The sequence below is a fragment of the Leucopleurus acutus genome (genome assembly GCF_964270905.1).
Source record: "Leucopleurus acutus genome assembly, chromosome: 2".
Lineage (NCBI taxonomy): Eukaryota > Metazoa > Chordata > Mammalia > Artiodactyla > Delphinidae > Leucopleurus > Leucopleurus acutus.
Genome location: NC_139143.1, coordinates 182242703 through 182261627, shown reverse-complemented (window position 1 = coordinate 182261627; position 18925 = coordinate 182242703). Strand labels below are relative to the sequence as shown.

The 18925-nt window shown below is 54.0% G+C and overlaps 1 protein-coding gene across 4 annotated transcripts in view; it reads left to right on the top strand.

The window, feature by feature from the left end:
- KAZN (kazrin, periplakin interacting protein) overlaps window positions 1-18925 on the top strand; it is a gene marked incomplete at its 3' end in the record, with an annotated part of 459901 nt that overhangs the window by 294144 nt on the left and 146832 nt on the right. Inside the window, exon 1 of one of the 4 annotated variants that reach the window (XM_082865286.1) lies at window positions 7076-7497. The exons of 2 other annotated variants lie outside the window; for them this stretch is intronic. In XM_082865286.1, coding sequence (XP_082721412.1) covers window positions 7290-7497 — 208 coding nt within the window. In that variant the 5' untranslated portion in view covers window positions 7076-7289. Of the gene's footprint in view, window positions 1-7075; window positions 7498-13923; window positions 14004-18925 lie in introns of those variants that run through there. One more of the 4 variants, XM_082865288.1, reaches the window with a different exon arrangement.

Genomic DNA, 18925 nt, shown 5'->3' with positions numbered 1-18925 from the left:
AATCAAGGAAGGGTTGACTATTCCACGGTGCCCACAGGCAGGCATTCTCCATAACCCTGACATGCAAGGCATTCCCCCAGAGAACACCCCTCACTTCTGAGGGTTAGACTCCCAACCCTGCATTGAACAGCCACATCATCTTGGATAAGTCCCTTTGTCTTCCCTAAACCTCAGTTTTCTCAGCTGGGACATGGGGATACAGTGGTTTGGAGGGTTGAATGAGCTAGAAAGGACAGTCCCTGGGGTGAAGTGTGTGCTCAGTGACAACTTTTTCCAAGGTAGCATGATGGTTATTAGCCCAAACTCTGCAGCCAGACTACATTAAGCTTGAGTCCTGCCTACAACTCTCATTGGCTGTGTGCCTTTGGGTAAGTGACTTAACTTCTCTGTGTCTGTCTCCTCATTTGTAAAATGGGGATGATAATAATAGTACATGTAACTCTCAGAGTTGTTGGGAGAATTAAATGAATGTCTAAAGTTTTTAGAACAGTGCCCGGCACATATAGTAAGTGCTGTGTAAATGTTTGCCTATTATTATTATAAGTCATAGTATTTTGGCTGCGTTGGGTCTTCGTTGCTGCGCGCGGGCTTTCTCTAGTTGCGGCGAGAGTGGACTACTCTTCATTGCGGTGCACGGGCTTCTCATTGCGGTGGCTTCTCTTGTTGCAGAGCACGGGCTCTAGGCGCGCGGGCTTCAGTAGTTGCAGCACGTGGGCTCAGTAGTTGTGGCTCACGGGCTCTAGAGCGCAGTCTCAGTAGTTGTGGCACACGGGCTTAGTTGCTCCGCAGCATGTGGGATCTTCCCAGACCAGGGATCGAACCCGTGTCCCCTACATTGGCAGGCAGATTCTTAACCACTGCACCACCAGGGAAGTCCCCAAGTCGTACTATTTTTGATGTTATTGTTATTTATTCTGAATAAGCTGCAACGTTTCAGCTTTCTGCAGAAACCTCCCTGCTTGACATGAACTCCCCAAAAAGAGGCTTAGAGGAGACGGGAGAGATATGGCCCCTGGATGAGGAAGGACTTTTTCCTTTTGGTGCAGCTGAGAGTCTAATTTGGGACGCAAGATGGTCTGAGAGACAGGGCACGGAAGACAGCCACACTCAGTGAAAACACTTCAGTGCCTGGCTTCGGGCTAAGCTTCTGCTGGCAGAGGTGATCAGGATCTTCACCAGGTCATCTGGGACCCAGGAAGGATCACCAAAGAATACCAATGAGCCCATGACAGGCGCACAAAGGTCTCCAGCCAAGAAGTCCTCGCCAGGACAGATGGCAGGATGGAACAGGGGTAAAATCCTCCATCCCCCAAGGGCTGAGGTCTAAGTAGGTATAGGGGAAAATCCCAGTCTAATCCTTCCCGCTGCACCTGTGCCCCCGAGTCCTACTGGGATGGCCGAGGGAAGAAGAGGAGATCAGTACGTACCCACTGGTGGCGTCAGCCACAAAGGCATCCCAGGGCCTGCCAGAAGGACTTCTGAGAAATAGATCAAAGGCTGCAGATCTCCGTGGAATAGCTGGTAATGCTTATCTGGCTTGGAAACAAGGGGCACGTCGCTCCGGCCTCCTCCGGCAATGTCCTCAAGCCCGCTTTGTCGAGGGTTTACCTTGTGCTAATCACCGTTCAAGAGCCCTGCGTGTGCCTCTTCTCATTGAAACCTCCTTCCACAACCCTATGAGGTAGTGGCCACAGTCATCTCCATCTTACAGAGGAGGAAACGGAAGCTTCCAGGGGTGAAATCATTTCTTCTAGATCATACACTAGTGTGTATCAGAGCCAGGATTTGAGTCCTGCTCTCTCTGCCTCCCAAAAATGTGTCCCCAGCCTCCTGGGGTGGGCAGCCTCCAAGATGGCCCTCAGTGACCCCTGCTTCCTGTAGTCAAACCCTCCCATCCAGGGTGGACAGGATCTAGTGATTCACTTTTTTTTTTAAATTTTTATTTATTTATGTGTTTATGGCTGTGTTGGGTCTTCGTTGCTGCATGCAGGCTTTCTCTAGTTGCGGCGAGCGGGGGCTGCTCTTTGTTGTGGTGCACGGGCTTCTCATTGCAGTGGCTTCTCTTGTTGTGGAGCACGGGCTCTAGGCGCGCGGGCTTCGGTAGTTGTAGCACGCGGGTTCAGTAGTTGTGGCTCGCGGGCTCTAGAGCGCAGGCTCAGTAGCTGTGGCGCACGGGCTTAGTTGCTCTGCGGCATGTGGGATCTTCCCAGAGTAGGGCTCGAACCCATGTCCCCTGCATTGGCAGGCGGATTCTTAACCACTGCACAACTAGTGAAGTCCTGTGATTTACTTCTAATGAACAAAACAGGGAGAAGGTGATGGATGCCATTTCCAAGATCAGGTTACAGAGACAGAGGTTTCCATCTTGTGCACATCCTTTCTTGCTTGAAGCCCTTGAGGGAAGCAAACTGCGATTTTTCGAGTAGATCTATAGCTCTGTGGCAAAGAATGAGGGTGGCCTCGGACCCGCAGCCGAGGAGGAGCTGAGGTTCTCAGTCCAACACAAGAAACAGAATCCTTCCAGAGCCACATGAGTGAGCTGGGGAGTAGATACTCCCCCAGGAGAGCCTTGAGTTGACTGTGCCTTTGCTCCCCGGCTGACACCTTGCCGGCAGCCTGCGCAGAATTCCTGAGCCAGAGGCACCCAGCCAGGCCACCCTGGATCCCTGACCCACAGAAACTGAGAGATAATAAATGCTTCTTGTTTCAAGCCTCTGCGTTTTGGGGAGATTTGTCACGCAGCAGTAGATAACTAATACACTTGCTCTCACTACTAGCAACACACACCAAACATACCCCCACAACCATCATGAGAAGGATTAAAAAGACTCACTCAGCCATCGCGGGCAGAGCTGGGAAGGCCCTCCTCACATCTGCTAACCCAGCCCTTCATTTTGCTTTTGCCAGTGAGGGCGCTTAGTTGCAGAGACAGAATGACCCTTTGCCACAGTCACACACGAGCTAGGGGATCGCTACCGAGGTCTCCAGCCTCCAGGAACTCATGAGGGTGTTATAGACAAAACAGTGCAGATTCCTAAGAACCACAGTTGCTACCTTGTCTTAGTGCCAGGTGTTTGAAAAGAGCACTGTTGGCTGGAAGATCTCAGTAAAGCCTCCTCTACAAATACTAAAAACACAGCCAAGAAAAAAAAAAAACCTGAAAAATTGCAGTGGGCTCAAATATTCAATTTCAAGTAGATATCGAATATAGTGGAGTTCTTTAGTACAACGTTTCTGGTTTTGTTCCTTAAGCCAAATATATCTTGTCATGTCACTTGCTCCTGTGATCTAAAGGAAGTTCCCCTGGCAATGAAGGTACACTGTGAATGGGAACTGCACTGATCCCTTGTGTCCCTGTGCCCCAGCCTCCTTTTTGTTTCCTTTGGTGGCGCTGTATTGGCCTGAGGTCTGGGTCATGGGGACATCGTCTGGCCTCAGAGCTTAGAACTAGAGCAGCCGCCCAACCCTCGGGCTGGGTCGCCCATCCCCACCCCTGCCCGCCCCCACCTCGAATTCTCACTATGCCCTTTGCTCCTTATGAGTTGTCAGGAGGACTGGATGGGGCCAGTTCCTGCATCCTTTCCCCACACCCAAATCCTCCCTTCCCGCTGCCTTGCAGAGGCTGGATACGATGTACGCTGGAGAAGGACAGAGTGGCCACATCCCAGGCCCAGCTGTCTCCAACATCAATTCTCAGCATCACCCAGGGAGGCCGGGTAGATCTTCTGGGAATAGGACCAGCTACATAATCTGCAGATCCCAATGCAAAATGAACATGTGAGGCCATTAGTTCAAAAATAATTAAGAATTTCAAGGCAACGACATTAACCCCAGCATAGGGCCCTTCTGCAAGGCTGCACGTTCAGAAGCCAACCTGGGCTTGGAGTCTCCGATAAAAACCACCCTGGGGCTGCCATTCCTAGAGGGCCTGCCCAAACTGCTCAGAGCAGAAAATGGGCTGTCGCTTCCCGGCTGTTGCGTCTCCTGTTGCAGAGCTGAGCAGAAACATCTCGTAGGCCCAGGGTGTCCTCAGAATCAGAAACATACCTCAGGAGGAAAGACCTCCCACCCAAGGCAGATGGTCTTCTGGAAGGCTGCAGGCTGCTGCTGTCAGAGGTTGGCCTGCTCACAGAGCTGTGGACAGAGAGAGAGGGAGGGAGACAGAGAGACTGAAGCCAAATGGGGAGGCCTGGGCAGTCTGAAAACCCCAGAAAGCAAGGGCAGGTGTACCCAACTGCCATGTGAATTCCTGGCCCTGAGTGTGGGGAAAACACACACACACACACGTGCGCACACACACACACACACACACACACACACACAGAGCCAGGCCAAACTTGGCTGAGAAAGGAGAGCAGCAGAATTTCCCCAGGGCTGGTGGCTTGAGAAACATCTTGGATCATTGAAACGTCAGTAGAAAACACGTGCAGACTCCTGAGAGGTTGCAGAGGGGACCGACAGGCCAAATAGAAACTTCTAGACATATTTCCTTTGTTGTTCTTTCTCCTCCCTCTCCTCTTTCTTCTTAGGTTTTAAAAAGTTGCCAACATTTCAAATTTAGACTTCACATAAAAATTCATATTCCTGGCTTCCCTGGTGGCGCAGTGGTTGAGAATCCGCCTGCCAATGCAGGGGACATGGGTTCGAGCCCTGGTCGTGGAAGATCCCACATGCCACGGAGCAACTAAGCCTGTGCGCCACAACTACTGAGCCTGCGCTCTAGAGCCCGCGAGCCACAAGTACTGAGCCATATGCCACAACTCCTAAAGCCTGTGCACCTAGAGCCCGTGCTCCACAAGAGAAGCCACCGCAAGGGGAAGCCTGTGCACGGCAACGAAGAGTAACCCCCGCTAGCCACAACTGGAGAAAGCCTGAATGCAGAAGTGAAAACCCAACACAGCCCAAAATAAATAAATTAAATAAATTTTTTTAAAAAATTCATATTCCTAGTAGCTCCAAAAAAAAATCCAGAACCTCTAGTAACACTAGAGCCAAGTTCCTGTATGACAGCAATCTACTGCCTCCGCTACAGGGGCTGGTGGCCTCTTGTTTGCCGCAGTCCCCGTCACTCCTAAGGTCTCCCTGACGTTGAATCCAAGTGGCAGGTGCTACATATTTGTGCTTGCGCTGCTGTTTTCTCGTTATGGAGTTAACGGGAAAGTGAATGTTTCTATCAAAAGTGGGAAACTAGGAGGTTGACCAAGAGTTCCATGTACTTCAAGAAATATGGGAAAGAGCATGTTTCTTTGTGGAAGCGAAGAGCCTCCCTACAAGTTTAATACGCAAAGAATTTCTAAGTAAAAAGAATACAACCTAAATGCCCTGCGAAACAGACCACAGCAGTCCCTGCACTGCCCACCTCACTCAGTCGTGTCCCTGTTGCATCCAAAACAGAGTCTCCTGGACCAGATGTCTCCAGAATGCAGGGGCACTCCCAGCTTCTTCTCCCATGAGGGCTCAGAGCGATCTTTCTTTTGTTCTGTTCTGATGGTTTTCCCAGCAAAGGCAGAGGACTTGGGGGATTCCTAGCATCTCCTGTCACTTGGTGTGAGGTCAGTTTCCTTCTCCCAGAGCTGTATGGGTGTTTAACCCCATGGGTGGGTTTCTTCCCGAGCCGCGAGTACCACCAGCGTTTGGCATACCTGTCAGCCCTCCACTGGGCAGTTGAGGGGTCCAGTTCGACAGGGGGAGGGGGTCTGAGGCAGCCCTGTGACCTTCCACAACTGGGCTAGTGTCCCAGTCATTGGGAGGGCAAGGAAAGTAGGGGGTGGGGTGGAACCTGGGAAGGCCATGGTGGATGTTGGCCAGGCCATAGTGGTTGCTCAGATGCAGGGCTCCCTGCCCACAGTCAGGAAAGTGACCTGCAGAAGGTTTTAGAGATTGGCGGGGGCGGGGTGGGGGGAAGTAATTTGGTTCCCACCAATGGTTGGAGAGCCATATGCCAGTACCTATAAGTTCCCAGAGCTCAGGCCTGGGCCAGTGGGAGCCATAGGTGACTGAGCCAGGCCTAGAAGGGGGGGGGGGTGCATGCTGCCTGGAAGGGGAAACTGAGGACACCACGGAAAGTGTGTGATTCCTTATCTAGCCACGTAGCCTCGCCTTCCCATGTCTGCCACAGGGGGAAACCGGACCTGCCACCCAGGGCTGCGGGGAGATAATTAGTCCTTCTAAAGAACATCGTAATCCCCAATCAAAGGGGGTTCAGAGCCGCAAACTCACCATACAGCGAGCTCTGTCAGCCACAGAACACCCGCTGCAGTGGGTGGGCTCTGATTTGCAGACCCTCCAAGGAGCCAGTTCCTACAGGGCTTGACTGGCCTAATAACTGCCCCACCCACCCACTCGGGGCGCCCAGCTCCTGACCTCCCCTGGGAACCACCTCACCTGCCACATGGCTGCCCAGAGCGGTGCTCAGAAGTAGCACTGAGGATGGACAGGGTGGGAATTCCTGAGGCCCCATTTTATAGATGGGGAAGCTGAGACGGAGGAAGTGCCCCGCACCAGTTTACAACTTCCTCATAGGTGTGGACCATATATCAGTTTTCCTCCCCACTGGCCCAGCCATTGCGCTCAGTACTGTATGCACTTAAAGAAGGACTGGTCACACAGTACAGGTGAGTGAAGGAGATGTCCCAGAGCTCCCACCCCTTTTCCTGCCCGCTCTTTCCGCCCTCTCCCGGCCACTTGCGGGGGCTTCAGCTCTTTAGCAAGGCTGTCCCAAGGGTATCAGAAGAGTGGAGAGACACATGCAAACTGGGGTACCAGGCAGCTGTCCCTTGATGCACACACTTGCGGTTTTCAAAGACCTGGATTCAGGCCTGTCACTCCCGACCCCTGTGACACTGGCCATCTTTCTAACCCTGAGTCTCTCCAGGAATGACCATGCAGGGGATGCACCGAGCGGCCAGGGCCGGGCCTACAAAGGGGCGACGCAGCCCTCCCCCGGGCCCTGGGGCGAGTCTGGGCGCCGCGGAGGGGCCGGGGGCGGGGCCGGGGGCGGGGCGAGCGGCGGCCCTCGCCAGCCCGGAAGGAGCGGGAGGAGGAGCCGCGCGAGTGAGAGTCGTTCCCACGTGAGAGGGTCGGCGGCCGAATTCTTAGTGTGCGGCGGCCGCGGACCTCCCGGTGTCCGGCGAGACGGAGAGACCAGGTCCGGCGCGCGCGCGCGGGCGGGCGGCGGGGCCGGCGCTCGGCTGCGCCCCGATGCGGCGGCGACCCCGGGGGCTCTGAGCCCGGCGCCCGCCGTCGGAGCCCCCCGCGCCGCCGTGGGCAGCGCCCCTCGGGCACGCGGCATGCGGGCGGCCGACTCTGGCACCTGGGAGCGCGTCCGCCAGCTCGCGGCTCAGGGCGAGCCGGCGCCTTCCTGCGGGGCGGGGGCTGGGCCTGCGCGCCCCCCGGGACCGCCAGCCTGCGAGCCGGGTGCGGACGCGGCGGGGCCCGGCGATCGGCCCCGCGCCGGGGCGCCCTCCGTTCGAGCGGATGGCGACTGCAGCCAGCCGGGTAGGTGCGCGCCGGGAGGGGAGGGTGGCGCGGCCGCAGGCCGGGGGAGGGCCGGGGCCGGGCGCGCGGGGGCGCTCCCGGCCGGGATCGGGCCCCCGCTCGTGGCAAAGTTCTCGCCGCGCCCTTGACCCAGAGCACCGGACGGGGTGCAGGGGGAGAGGCGCGGGACGCGGAGTTAGTCTTAAGCATGAGGGCAGGGGTTGTGGGGCTCCGCGGCCTTCCGGCAAGAGCCCTCTATAGAGTTGCAGAGGGAGGTCAAGGCCAAGCCTGCAGGAGCTGTGCGATCCCGCGGCGCTTGGAGACCCAGGTTTGGGCCATTTCCCGCGCCTGATCTGGGAAGCGTGGGAAAGGGGCCAGCCTCGCGCGAAGTTGGGGAGGCCCCCTGTGACCGCACCTGTAACCCACCTGGCAGCCCCATAAAGTGCCGAGGGGAGCCTTCCCGCCACCCCGCGTAGAGGAAAGTGAGGGCTCGCATTTGCTAGGAGCGAAGAGGTTTCTCGTACACTTGAACGACTAAGGCAGAAAGAGAAATCGCCGCGGAGGAGATAAATGCAGTGGTCTAATTGTGCATCGTTGGCTAATCCGCCCCAAGCGGAGACCAAGCGGAGAGCCCCGTTTGAGTGTTAAAATGTTCCGAGTGGATGCGCCCGTTCCATTCCGTTCCGGTCTCAGCTGGTCCCTCCCCGCTGAAGTTAGGTCATGGAGGGTGGGGCACAGGAACCCCTGGATCCTCCAGATTCCACAGTAGGAAGGTGGAAGGGCTTCCGAGAAGGGTCTGTCATCATCAGTTTCAAGTTTGAATACTTTTTCCAGGAAAAACGGAGGTGGGGGGGACCACATGATTATTATTTCTTGAACACCCAATGTGTTCCAGTAATTTATATGCGGTGTCTTAAAATCTTATCACCACCCTGGCAGTGAGGCTGTGTTATCTCCAGGAAGATGAGGTCAGAAAAGGCCGGAGTTTAAGGGACTTGCCCAAGCCCCAAAGCCCTGAAGCCATGGTACTGGAATTTCAAATTTTGTCTGTGGATTGACACCAGCATGCCTCTCCCAGGCAGGAAGCTTACCAACTGGGAAACACCAGGCTTACTTACCTAATAATTATTTCTTTCCTATGAGAAAAAAGTCGACTGCCAGGCTCCTTAATTCCAGACTGCCTGTATTGGTTTCCCCAGGAGATGGAATCCTGAGCGTCAAGAGTTCTAGCCACAGGGGCTGGCACCACCAACCAGGTGGCTCTGATTAGCTGAGCTGCCACTGGTGTCCTGGAACAACTGAGGTCTTGGGTCACCAAGGGTTGGGAAGAGGGACCCTGAGGCCTGGAAGGAGCTTGAGTCCCTGGGTGGTTGGCTTAGGGGCTGGGTCTGCTGGAGACAGTCCCACCTCCTCCCCTGTTGCACAGAGCAGTTAGAGACCAAGACAGCTTGGTGTGAAACAGAGCAAAGATGCAAAGAAGAAGCAAATGGGAGGGCTTGGGCAAGTTGCTTGATCTTTTTGAGACCCATTTTACCCATCTGTAAAGTGGAGATATTAATAATCTCGATTAACATTTTGATCATTCAAAAGCTCATGTCTGGGGCTTCCCTGGTGGCGCAGTGGTTGAGTCCGCCTGCCGATGCAGGGGACGTGGGTTCGTGCCCCGGTCCAGGAAGACCCCACATGCCGCGGAGCGGCTGGGCCCTTGAGCCATGGCCGCTGAGCCTGCATGTCTGGAGCCTGTGCTTCGCAACGAGAGAGGCCACAACAGTGAGAGGCCCGCGTACCGCAAAAAAAACCAAAACCAAAACCAAAACCAAAAGCTCATGTCTGGATGAATGGATAAAGAAGATGTGGCGCATATATACAATGGAATATTGCTCAGCCATAAAAAGAAACGAAATTGAATTATTTGTAGTGAGGTGGATAGACCTAGAGTCTGTCATACAGAGTGAAGTAAGTCAGAAAGACAAAAACAAATACCGTATGCTAACACATATATATGGAATCTAAAACAAAAAAAATGGTTATAAAGAACCTAGGGGCAGGACAGGAATAAAGACGCAGATGCAGAGAGTGGACTTGAGGACACGGGGAGGGGGAATGGTAAGCTGGGACGAAGTGAGAGAGTGACATGGACTTATATATACTATCAAATGTAAAATAGATAGCTAGTGGGAAGCAGCTGCATAGCAAACGGAGATCAGCTCAGTGCTTTGTGACCACTTAGAGGTGTGGGATAAGGAGGGTGGGAGGGAGACACAAGAGGGAGGAGATAACGGGGAGATATGTATATGTATAGCTGATTCACTTTGTTATAAAGCAGAAACTAACACAGCAATGTAAAGCAATTATACTCCAATAAAGATGTTAAAAAAAAAAAAGCTCATGTCTGCAAAGCACCTTGCCTGGGTCATAGTTGATACTAATGAATGTAAGTCGTCAGCTTCACTTGTGGGGCACCTGTTAGTGCCTCCATTGACTCAGGTTCCCATTAGGATGTGATGCTGTCTGCTCCATCTCCACCCTCCTGAACTGTGTTGAGATGATATTTGTCTTGTCTTTAAAATACTTCAGTGATCCAAGGCTGACTGTTGGGCCAATGGAGGCTGTTATTATGTACACAGTAGAAGAGGACTGGGTGGAGAGAAATAGGTTTACTTTGTGTCTATATAGACCCCACTTGTGTATTCATAATAACAATATCCTAATGACATGGTGTAGCTGAGAAATGCCTGTCTCTGAGGTCTGGGGGTGGTTCTTACTCCAGTGGCTCTCTTGGTGTCCCTTTGGGGCAGAGAGCAGTGGAAATCTCCTTTCCTGATCTACAGATGGCATCACTGGTGTGAAGCAGGATCAAGCCAGCAGCAGAACAAGAAAGTTCTGAGTTCTCTCTACCCTACCACCCTTCACGCTCTTTTGGCGTCTGGTTCTTAAAGACCAAACGTAGTTTCTGAGAAGGTCTGTGGCGGCTGGCATTGAGGACAGCGTGTCGTGGACACAGGTGCTCAAAACCATTGGCTGTCGTGAGGGGTTTTCCTCTGGGAGGTCCTCTTCGCGCTTGGAACCGCAAGCTGAAATTATTGCTGAAATAAACATTTTAGCCAGGCTGTGAGGTGACTCACGCCAGGATCTTAGCACATTAGTCCCCAACCTAATGCGATGCTCGGTTTAAGGAGCTGCAAGAGTGCTCTTTTGGGTGACAGCGTCTGGAAATCGGCACTTTCAGGGGTTTGGGGAAGGGGAAAGAGAGATGCTTGCTTGGCGGGTTGGAGGCTTGGCACCCTGACATTGCTCGTGGGGGATGTCCTGATATCGGCAGAGTGACAGACCCTGTGCCGGTGACAGCTCCGGCCTCCAGGGTGGGGCCCCTTCCAGGGGAGGTTACCATTTGCGTCCGGACTAGGGAACAGAGCAGGAGATGCAAAAATTAGACACAGTATCGGTCTGCACCTGGTTCTGCCCCAAATCTGTTTGACCTTGAGAAACTCCGTTAACTCAGTTTCCCTGTTGGTGTGGTGGGAATGACTCCACTGGAGGAGAGATTCTTCCAGAGCCCCCGCAGAGTGTTCAGGTGATCGCTGAGCCTTCTGAGACTGAGAACATGAATGATTCCCTCTTTGACTGTCCCTTCATTCAGTTACATTTCTTGAGCATCTACTCCTGCCAGGCACTGTTGTAGCTGCCAGGGATGTAGCAGCAACGAGACAACTGCAGACCTTGTTTCCATGGAGCTTATATTCTGTGGGAGGAGATTTCCAGTACACACAGGATACACACAGGATGTGTCAGGGGATGGTAAATGCTATGTACAAAAAAAAAAGCCAGGTGAGGGGTTAGCGTGATCGGAGCGGGTGCTTTTTAGTATATAGGTAGGTGGTCAGAGGAGAATGAGGTGAGGTATGTGGGTGCTGAGTCCCTAAGGCAAGAGGATATTGCCGGTCGGCTAAAGGAACCAAGTCATTTTTTTTTTAGCAGTGTGACTTGTGGGATCTTAGTTCCCCGACCAGGGGTCGAATCGAACCCAGGCCCCCAGCAGTGAGAGCGCTGAGTTCAAACCGCGCGGACCGCCAGGGAATTCCCGACCAAGTCATTTTTTTTTTTTTTTTTTTGGCGGTACACGGGCCTCTCGCTGCTGTGGCCTCTCCCGTTGCGGAGCACAGGCTCCGGACGCGCAGGCTCAGCGGCCATGGCTCACGGGCCCAGCTGCTCCGCGGCATGTGGGATCTTCCCGGACCGGGGCACGAACCCGCGTCCCCTGAATCGGCAGGCGGACCCTCAACCACTGCGCCACCAGGGAAGCCCCCAAGTCATTTTTTAAAAGTTGTTGGTAAATTAGTTATCTTCGTATCTGAAGCCTACCCAGACCACCTTCCTTATTAGCCGTTTGAGTTCTTATCTCCTCTTGCCCCTTCCCCTTACATAAAGTCCCCTGGAGGAGGGGACCAGACCTGTGTTTCTGTGTCCTGGCTTTCATTCTGTGGCCTCCCGGGGGCCAGGCTTGGTGGTGACCAAATGCCGAGCTTTGTCTTCATCAGTGAGTCCTTCCGCAAGCCAGGGGGAGGTGCGATTGCTCATTTCATCCACAGATGGGGACACTGGCGCTCAGAAAATTAGTAACTTGACTGAGATCACATAGCTAGTAGGTGTCACAGACAGGACTTGGTCCCAGATTGTAGACCTCAAAGCAGTGTGAAAAGACCTTGTCTTGGTCTTAAGAAAGTAGGCTTGGGCTTCCCTGGTGGCGCAGTGGTTGAGAGTCCTGCTGATGCAGGGGACATGGATTCGTGCCCCAGTCCGGGAAGATCCCACATGCTGCGGAGAGGCTGGGCCCGTGAGCCATGGCCGCTGAGCCTGCGCGTCCGGAGCCTGTGCTCCGCAACGGGAGACGCCACAACAGTGAGAGGCCCGGCGTATTGCAAAAAACAAACAAACAAAAACAAACAAACAAACAAAAAAGAAAGTAGACTCACATTAAGTGTCAGGTCCATTTTTCCTTTAAATTTTTATCTCTTAAAAAAAAAGTTTGTCCTCTCCTTGATATTCCTTGGTTTAAGCAACTCAAGCATTTGCTTATCTTTGTGCCTTTAGCAATTTCCTCATTAGGTCAGCTTTGAGTTATCCCTTCTGTAAAGGATTTCTGCTGGGTTGGTGTGAGGTTGAATCTCCCCGCTGGAATCGGGGATGCTCTTGGAAAGTCACCCACTAGGACCACGAGGGTCTAGTGTGAGCCTCGTCAGTAATGGGGTGGGACAGAGATAATTGGGGTGTTGGCTGTTCTGGACAATCAGGAAGGAAAGTCACTACACTTGAATATATTTCCGATTGGTTTCCCTTGGGAGGTTTCCTGTGGCCCAGCCCCCTCCGCCCTGTGTGACTGCTCACAAAGGGGGACTGAAAGTTCCTTCTGCCAGGGCAGTGAGTGCAGGACACCAGGTTTGGAATCAAACACAACCTGGTTTGAATTCACCAGCTCTACTGCTTACTAGCTATGTGTCCCCAAGCAAGTTAGTTAATGTCCCGAGCCTCAGTTTACCCATCTCTAAAATGGGATCATATTACCCACCTCAGAGTTGTTGGACAGGCATCTGTATGGTTAGCGTCCTTCATACCCATGGGGCCTGCTGCCTACCTGTGCCGTAAAGGGGAGGGGAAATTCCCATTTATCCAGAGTCCAAAGGACTTGAGTGTGTGTGTGTATAAAATTCTTTAAATATTTGAAGTTTGAAATATTGAGATTTGATGAGACAGGTGGTTTTGAAGGAGTGCTAGCCTTCCAAGTCATCAGAAAGGCCTTCTGAGTCATCAGGAAATTTCCAGAATGGTCTTTATGTTTTGTGTAATATTCCAACTTAGTCAACTGGATGATTTGCTAGAACCCTCCAGCCATTCTGGGGAAAGAAGAGTTTACTCCCTTTTCAATCATCTCAAGAGCCACAGGGCACGCATAGCCCAAGGAGTGTAGCAAACACGCCCCAGCTCTAGCCTTTCTCACCTGCGACACAGCCAGTTGGCAAAAGTGGAAAATCAGGCACATTGGCGTGCGTACGGATTTTAGCCCCAGCAGATAAGCATACCAAGTGTGTCATTAAAGCCGTCCAGAGCGGTCCCCATGGGGATCCTGTGTTTGTTGTGAGTCACTAAGGGCTCTAAACACTCCAGAGAGGATGGCGAGCCGTGCTTCCAAGGTGTGTGCGTGCAGGTGTGTGCAGCTATGTTGTATGAATTTACTCTCTGTAAACGCGTTTCGTGTTGAGCACATCAGATGAGTGCCTGTCCAGGAGGGGAAAAGTCAGGATTGCCTCCTGTTCACACAGACCACCCCTTCCGTTCCCCTTGGGATAGCCACCCTGAAGGTGAGGACTTCAGGCTTTCTCTTGTCTGCTGTTGGGATGCCTTCAGGAGAAGCCAGTTAGAAGATGCTGATTGTGGCAGTTCCTCAGAGCCCTCACCAAATGGCATTAGCCCAGCAGGTGCTGTCGCAGCCCCAAATTTGGAAGAAATTAACAGCCAGAAAGGTATGACAGGTATGTGGGTCCCGCCTGGTGTCCTGGCCCTGAACTGGGTGACGCTAAGCCTGGGCTAAGGAGAAGGGGAGTTGGTGGATTCAGTGGTGGTGAACCTCTGATTGCATCGTGCTGGGTGTTGGGGACCGCTTCGGGAACACCCACCACCCGGTGGCCAATCTGCAGGTGCCGACAGCTTCGTCTTTTGTCGCCGCCCGGGTTTGGAGGCTGGCTTGGTCTCCCAACTAGTTTGAGCTGTAACTTTATCACAGGCATTGTGTTCAGTACCTTTTAATTGTACAGAAGCTTCAGAACGCTCTCCCTGGGGGCCTGGAGAGAAGTAAGAACAACAGCTGCTAGTTCCTGTATGCTGTATTCCCTCACCTTACGGCTCAGCCTTGCTGGTGCACTCCTAACTCTGAAGTCCTATGTTCCCCGGGGCAGGGAAGAATCCGTATTTCTTTGGGGTAAGGTCCTATTAATGATGAAGAGTCACTTACTGAGGGCCGCCCGGGAGCCGAGCACTTTGTTACCTGCGTGCCTGTTCATCTCTCCCGGCCCCTGTAAGGCAGCTGGCGTTCTCCCCATCTTACTGGACAGACAGTTGAGGCTTAAAGAGGCTACACAGGTTATAGTAAGCGACTTTTCCAAGCTGCCGTGCTGGCTGCCTGCCCCACTGCTTCTTCCTTGTGGTTTCATTCATCAGCTGACGATTCCCCGACAGCCAGTGGGGCACCAGGCAGAGGCTGTGATGCTCAGACTCATGGGATTTTCTCATCTTTGGCACGCTGTCATCCAGTCAGCCAGGGACAGTTGGGAGGGAGGGCCCCTGGGGCCCAGAGCTGCTCCCTTGGCTCCAGCAGACTTACCGCATGCCTCTGGCCCAGCCGGAATCCAAAGAGGCTGGCTGGCCCATGATGGAAGATTCGACCCTGGCCATTTGGGAACCTGGAATGCAGAGCCCTGAGAGGGAAACCTCGGCAGGGATGGGGTCAATTCAGTCCCTCTCCAAAGTGAGGGAACTGAGGCCCAGAGCGAGGAAGGGACCATACTGCAAGGTGTCATGTGGAGTAGTTTCCAGGGTCAAATGTGGAAACTTACAAAGGCACTTGGATGTCTTGGCAAAGCTGGACGTTCTCTCTCTTCAACCTCTTCCCTAGCTCCCTCCTGCCTTTTGAAGGGGGGTGGGGCTCAGACTTTGGGGATCACAGCAGTCTGGGGTGATTGCTAGTGTGCAAATTCTCAGGCACCACCTTGAGGTTTTGACTCTGTAGGTCTGGGGAAGGGCCCGGGAATCTGTATTTTTATCAAGTGCCCTGGGTGATTTTTTTTTTTTTGCGGTACGCGGGCCTCTCACTGTTGTGGCCTCTCCTTTTGCGGAGCACAGGCTCCGGACGCGCAGGCTCAGCGGCCATGACTCACGGGCCCAGCCGCTCCGCGGCATGTGGGATCCTCCCGGACCGGGGCACGAACCCGCGTCCCCTGCATCGGCAGGCGGACTCTCAACCGCTGCGCCACCAGGGAAGCCCGCCCTGGGTGATTTTGATGCAGGGTTTCCACAGGTCAGACTTTGAGAACCTCTGCTATTCATCTTTCTGGGGCTGGTTGATTTTAGAGTAAGGAACAAGGGAGGCCACATACTCTGGCTTTTGCCCCCTGCGCCCTGACATAATCCTTAGCAGCATCCTTTTCCCTCCCACAGGTGACCCAAAGTGGAGATGAGGTGCATGGACATCCTAGTTAAATCCCACTTCTTCCTTTTCTAATCCAATTCTCCGCCCCCATCTCTCCCTGCCCTGCTCACCCCCCCACCCCACTCATATTCTCAGAATCTATTAGAGGCGCATGCATTTCTGTCTTGTGCTCTCACTGTGCTGTGGTAAGAAAGCAGCCAGTGTCAGGCTTTGTCTTTGCTCTGATGTCCTGCTCTGCGCCCCAGGCCACCGCTCGCATCCACTCACCCTTTCACTCAATCAGTATTCCTTCTTGAGCTCCTCGGAGGGGCCAGGTCCTGGGCTGGCGTGCTGAGGAGTCACAGGAGACCACACCCTTGACCGTCCTGATTCTTCAGACTTGGTAGCAAACCCACCAGCCCAGGCCGCCCCCTCCCTACCCGACTTGGATCCCTTTTGTTGGTGGTTTGAATGCTGTGCCCATGGCAGACGTGGTCAGCTGAGTGGCCAGTCTCTGCTTCCTCTTGGCATCTCTCGCCGTGTCCACGGTACAGCCGGGAGCCACGGGGACTGTTTCCGTCACTTTATGTACCCTGCGGACTTTCTCAGCTCCCCTTGGTGGGGAGCCCAGGGGCCTGGGTGGCTGACCAGAAAGGAGACTTCCATCCCTGGCATTCCCTGTGGGCTCTGGAGTGGACGTGGATGCCCGCACCACCCCCTCCAAGCTGGACTGCTTTCTTCAGTGTGGATAGAAACGGCCGCCCTGGGTGGAGTCTTTCCTCTCTTTTGTACCCTGGGAGAGACCGGGGGGAACCCCTTTTTACAGAAGGGGAAATAGAGGCACAGTGTGATCTCTTTGGGCCAGAGCTGTCTGATAGAAGTCTCTGCCTGTGCTGTCCTATATGGTAGCCATTGGATTTAAAATGTAGCTAGTATGACCACAAAACTGAATCTCAAATTTGATTTGAAAGGCCACGTGTGGCCAGTGGCTACTGTATCAGATGGTGCAGCCAGCCCTGAGTCAGGGCTTGATACCACAGATGTGTCTGTGGCCCATCACAGCTCACGAAGCCTGTGGTGTGTTTTTCCACTGTGCTCGTCTAAGGCTGCCGTGCTTCTCCATGTGGTCTCTGGACTGCCTGCGTCAAAATCACTCAGAGCTTGTGTGGTTTTTAAGTTCCTGGACCCTCTACCGGACCTGGACTGTCAAATATCTGCAGTGGTCCCAGGAATCTGCACTTTAAACTCGTCACCTCCACCCCCAGGTGATTCTGATCTTCTCTGAAGTTTGAGAACCACGGGCTCTAGCACGTTCCATCTCTACTCCTGGCGGTCTCCCCAGCCTCCAGTAGCGCCTCGGTACCCTTTTGCTTTTGTCCCCCACCCCAGCCCCTACCACCCCACTTCATGCACCAGGCCAGGGGCTCTCAAGTTAGGGTGCCAAGACCAGCAAATCAGCCTCACCTGAGAACTTGTGAGGAACGCAAATTCTCAGCCTGCCCCACACCTGCAGAATCAGAAACTGGGGGTGATCCCCGCCATCTGGGTCTTAACAGACCCCTCAAGGCGATGCTGATGCCGCTTCAGCTTGGAGCCAATCGCTGCGCAAGACTGCTCTGGGAGGCCCCTTCCACTTAAATTTTTCCCCCAAGTCTCTTCTATCTTCTCCTCCTCTCCCCCTCCCCTTCCCTCTTCCCCCTTCCCTCTGTACCCCGGCCTGTCCTCTCACCAGCTGCCGAGACCCTTCCACACCCAGGGTCTGCTGTGAGCGTGGCGAGATGATCCCTCTGCCTTTCACAAGGGCCTACGGGGATCCGGGCCTTACCCAAGGGGTGGCCATCACGGGGATGTTACGGGGAGGCAAGCAGAGCGGTGGCCAGCAGCACCCTCACCCCCATCCTCTCTCCCAGCATCCCAGGTGGTGGCCGCCTGCCCACCCTGTGCCAGAAGAGCAGAGGGCCAGATGGGCCCATTTCCCTGGGGCCCCCTCTTGGGGCAGGGCCTCTGCTGCTTCCCCTGGCATCCATCAGCCTGGAGGAAGTTGGCACGGCTCACAGCTGTGCTCGACAGACAGCACTTGTCTATTTCCTGTCTTCCCAGTGTTTACAGAAAGCAGGGGAGCTGGAGGCCGGATCAGACGTGACCGTGCTACTTATCCGCTGTGGGACCTTCCTCATGCAGGTCGTTCCCCTCTAAACCCCAGTTTCCTATTCCATGAAATGAGATCTGTAGTGCCAGCCCGGCTTAGCTCCCAGATTTGTGGTTGCTTTTTACCCGAGCCCTTGGATGTAGATGTGCTTTGCACACTCGGAGGCACTTTACAAAGGTGGTTGGTACCACCTCAGTGCTGGTGAGGGCGGACCTGTGCCTCGGGGAACCGACTCTCCTGGTTAGCTTGGAACTTTGCTGGTTTCAGCACTGAAAGTCCCACATCCTGGGAAACCCCACAGTCCCAGGCAAACCAGGACAGTTGGTCTCCCTATCTGTACCCCAGTGGCTTCCAGACACTCAGCTTTGCCAGCCACACTCAGCTGCTTTTGCCATATGGAAAGTGATCCCCTCCCCGACCCTGCCCTCCCAGAAGTTAAGGCATCACCTCCCTGACTCCTGACCCCCTCTACCTTTGCTGATCGCATGGACCTTATGGCCCTGCCCTCACTTCCAGCTCACTTACGTCTCTGGGCATCGACTGATGGCCTGGATGACCCACCACCCAGATTCCGACTGAGCATGTGTTTATTAAATCACATCTGCCATTCGTTTACTTATTCGCTCACTGGATAAATACTCATCAGACCCCGACTGGGTGCCTGGTGCGGACAGGCTGAGCCACGCCAGCTCTGCCCTCGCGGCGCTTACATTCTGGAGGGGTTTTCTGCCTAGAACGCCTAACTGGAACCAGAAGGATGCCCTTCCTCAACCTCTCCCTGGAGCCAACAAAGCTCCTGGTTCGTCCACCTGGCAGGTGTTGAGTACCTACTCGGCCTGGGTGTGGTGCTGGGAGCTGCGAACAATGTCGGCCGCTTTCCTGGCTCCCGTTAAGGGACTCAGGGTCTCCTGACTGTCCCATGAACCGGCCAGCTGGTTCCCACCCCTCACCTCTTCTTCTCAAAGTCCAAATTCCATCCTGTCCTGCCCCCATGCCCCCTTCTGCACAGCCTTTCCTGCTCATTCCAGCCCCTCTGTGCGCAGTCCTGCCTTGCCGTGGGCGCGTCATCTGGAGACCAGGTCCTGCAGGAACATTTCTTGAGCGTTAGGTGGGGCCTTCCT